Source organism: Rhagoletis pomonella, unplaced genomic scaffold, assembly GCF_013731165.1.
Source record: "Rhagoletis pomonella isolate Grant_MI unplaced genomic scaffold, Rhpom_1.0 Rhpom_scaffold_00171, whole genome shotgun sequence".
In the NCBI taxonomy this organism is placed as follows: Eukaryota; Metazoa; Arthropoda; class Insecta; order Diptera; family Tephritidae; genus Rhagoletis; species Rhagoletis pomonella.
Genome location: NW_023458725.1, coordinates 80,513 through 84,312, shown reverse-complemented (window position 1 = coordinate 84,312; position 3,800 = coordinate 80,513). Strand labels below are relative to the sequence as shown.

Sequence of the window (3,800 nt, the reverse complement as noted above, 5' to 3'; positions counted from 1 at the left end):
AATGATAATATGAGTACTCATATGATACTCAGCTGTCTTGTAGGGTAATATTACTAGACATATGTATACACTCTTATTTTTTACTTTTCGTAAAAACAACTGCGACTGCAATATGAATGAATTTCAACTCCATAGTTTTTAGTTTATTAAGTTTGTAATCAGCTTTTTAAACTGATATAAAAAAAGATGTTTATATTTCTTTGCTTAAAACCACAAATTTATTTTTATTTTATTCGCATTAAAGGAAGACTACAAAACTAGTTTGTTAGCATATTATAAATAATGGTAATAATATCCCGAAATATTCCGGGATCCCGGGATAACCAATCTAAGATCCCGAAAGCCCGGGATTCACAAAATGGTCCGGGATTGGATGCCTTAACCCCAAGCTAATAAAAGCCAGGTAAAAATATAACCATTAAATAAACATTAGAAAAATAGCCAAAACTAGTCAAAATGCCACTTGACTTAATCAGCTGACCACGAATGTACATATATGCTTGCAAGTGTTCTAATTTTGACAGTGCGAATTTCGCTGTGGTGAGTTCGCCGGGCGCCGGCATTGTGTTTCGTGTCTCCTGAAGAAATCCGATTTGTGAGTAATATTTATGTTTCGTATATTGTTATTAAATCTTCAGGGGTGATTTGATAACCAGTAACTGGACAGGTCATACGGCTTTTCAAATGTGAAATTATACATTTCCAACAGTATACATATCCCGAAACGCTACATGCAGTTGGAGTTGTTATTTTCGTAAGACATACGGGACAATCGCCTTTGCGGTATTTTTCCCTCTTATCGATAGAACTCTTGAGAGGGTTTGGATTTTTTAATGATCCACCCATTTGATGACGATGATCGTTAGAATACCACCAATGAATGAATTGCAGAAAAAATGCTAACACCTCCAGAATTTTAAGAAAGATGTAAGTTGTCCTATCATTCGGCGGTTCAATAGGGTATCGCAAGGTCAAACTTAGTGCTCGGAAAATTGACGAGTGGCTGGAAGCGTATTTTATAAGATACAGGAATGTATGTACTGCTTTGGACGCATGATATATATTTAAAATTTTCAGTAGCTGTCGCTGCCAAATAAATGTATCATGCTGTGCACTGCGTGCTTTAAGCTTTCGTTCCAAGTAAGGCAAAAATGTGACAATACCGGCAGATATCACTTGCTGTCGATGCGTGATAAGTTTATCCGATTCTAAAGATATGCGTTGTAAACCGTAGAAACTCTCTCCAAATGACGAGCCCCGATTTCGCAAATATAAGTACTGTAGGGCCAAGGTTAAAACAGAAGAAACTTCTTCACTTAGTCTGTATGCACCGAAAAGTTTGAAGTCCAATCGAAAATAAAGGTAGTTAATTATTTTACTCAGTGCTGGGTAGATAAGTGTGTCCAATGTTTCAGCCGCTCTTATTTCGAAAATCGATGGCACATTTTGCAAATTTTGCCGTAAATTCGCATTTTCCGACATAATTAGAAGGAAATTAGAACCTCAGTACATCCAGTAAAAAAACTGTGGTGAAGTCCTTTATGGGATAAAGTTTCCAGAGGTGAAATTTTAGGTAGCACACAATTTCTTACATGCATGGTTGCTTTTCAGCACTGATGAAAGAAACTTAAGAAATATTTGAAAAAAAGTTCATATAGTACATTAATTTTGAAAGAAATACCATATAATGTATGTACTCTGGTTAATAATATCAAAAAATGTATTAGAACCACCGTTTAATGTTATATTTAATACAAATTAATATTGCTGCCCCGAACGCTCTGCGCCTTGCCACTGAATAATAGATTTACTTAAAATTACATCCCTGGTCCTTGTTCTTTCTGTATCGCATCGTGGTGAATTCACATTTCTCAGAAATTTGACAACAAAACAAAACAAAGCGAGTATTTTATTTGCTAATTTTTGCGATTTCTATTGTTTAATGTAAATTTGTCTTTTTAGGATATGTCGAGCCAACAAAGAAGGCGCAGTTGGAAAATTTAGTAATTAGTAATGAAGTAGCAGGCATATTTGAAAAATTATGCCGATAAACAGGATGGAATTTGGGAAAGTAAGTGCATTGTTGCAGCATATCTATGTATAAAAAGTATTTAATTAAATTGTTTATAGAAATGTTATAAATCGAGTGGCTCATTTACGAACTTTGGCGAACTTTTTTTCGCCTTTTCAACGTGCTAAGTAACAAGTTAAGATGACTGCCATCATGGGCCGGTAAGAAACCGCAAGCAAAGGGCAGACAACCTTCCAGAAAGCTGCCTCCTGTCCCCGAGCCGAAGCTGCAGTTCAGCAAGAGCAGGTCAGCAAATTGCTACCCTGATCAAACGTAAACTAAAGCGCTCTGCTGTGATTGCACTCCGTAAATGTGAAAACTTGGTGCATGCTGAGAAATATCAAACAAGAAAACTCCGTGATGGACGCCGTGAGATGGAGTAACGCTGTGTGGCAAAGAAATGCGGCCAATTCGACGGGCCTGAAAAATCCAAATTGGCTTTTGTGATCCGCATCCGCGGTATCAACAAAGTTGCACAAAAAGTGCGTAGTTTTACAGTTCTGTCTTCGCCACATTAAAACGGTGTGTTCATTAAATTGAGCAAGGCAACCTTTAATATGCTACGTATGCCGAACCCCCTATATGGGGTTATCCAAATCTTAAATCAGTTTGTGAATTGATGTACAAACGTGGAATGGTCAAGCGTGTCCCAATCTCTGCTTTGTGATCGAACGCAAATTTCGCGAAGCGCACGAAATTCAATGCGTTGATTCACTTCACTTCAAGAAAGCCCCCAACTTCCTGTTGCTATTCAAGCTCAACACATCAACCCGAGGCTGGCGCAAGAAGGCTAATCACTACATTGAGGTTGGTGATTTCGGTAGCCGTGAGGATAAGATCAACAAATTGCTGCACAAGATGGCTTAAAGAAATTGTTGTTTTGTATTTAAGTAGACAATATAATTTGGCACATCTTCAAAAGACGCCCAAGCAAAAAAAAAAAGAAAATAAAAAAATTCCTGAAGTTGCCTTTTCACGGTTGGTTAAACGACAAAAATCGACCGTGTAAAGGTAGCTTAAATAACGTTCAAATTAATCACCCCCTTTGAGATGGAAAATACCAATAACCATTTCATAATTTCGAAAATTATTCCATTTATATTTGTTCTTGCATTTTCCACACTACTTGTGAGGTATGCTTTTACGCGCGTTACCGATTTTTTTTTTAATGTGCTCGGTTGCCCAGGAGGCCTATTTTCACCTTTACAACTTAAGAGCGTGTGTGAATCGGTAACAAAGAGCGTGTGTGAATCGGTAACAAAGTTCGCGGCAAGTAAATTTTTGACAAGTTTGAGGTGAATAAAATTTCAGTAGCCCATGAGGCTAGTGAAATTTTTGACAAATGCATAGAAAATCTTAACAATCGCAAATATTGTTGCTGTGAGTAATTTTTCGTAAAACAAAACCTTAAATTGATGAAAAGCAATCAGTGATGGTAGATGTTTTCTTAAAATATTAATTTCACTTCAATTTGTAATAGTTTATTCCAAATAAATCTGCGGTTATCAAAAATTTACTGCTGTCAAAAAAGAGATCATTTCACACAGCAGATTGGCAAAACTGTCTCACCATAGTAAAAATATTATTCAACAGCTTTCCCCATAGAACTTTATTACCGATTCACGCACGCCCTGAATACCAAATAGGCTCAAAATCCAAGTTCACCACCAAAAGTCACTATTATACTAGGTTCACATATAAGTAGATTATCCTCATTTTCGAGCTTAAC

The 3,800-nt window shown here is 36.6% G+C and overlaps 1 protein-coding gene across 1 annotated transcript; it reads right to left on the bottom strand.

Annotated features, from left to right (window-relative positions):
• Nucleotides 1–189: 189 nt before the first annotated feature.
• Nucleotides 190–1,541, bottom strand: LOC118750211 (peroxisome assembly protein 12-like). Its single transcript, XM_036484937.1, has one exon. The coding sequence runs from the start codon at nt 1,480–1,482 to the stop codon at nt 607–609; it is 876 nt and encodes a 291-aa protein (XP_036340830.1). The 5' UTR covers nt 1,483–1,541; the 3' UTR covers nt 190–606.
• Nucleotides 1,542–3,800: the final 2,259 nt, after the last annotated feature.

Excerpts from the sequence above, each read along its gene's own strand:
- LOC118750211 (XM_036484937.1), bottom strand. The coding sequence starts at position 1,482 with ATGTCGGAAAATGCGAATTTACGGCAAAATTTGCAAAATGTGCCATCG.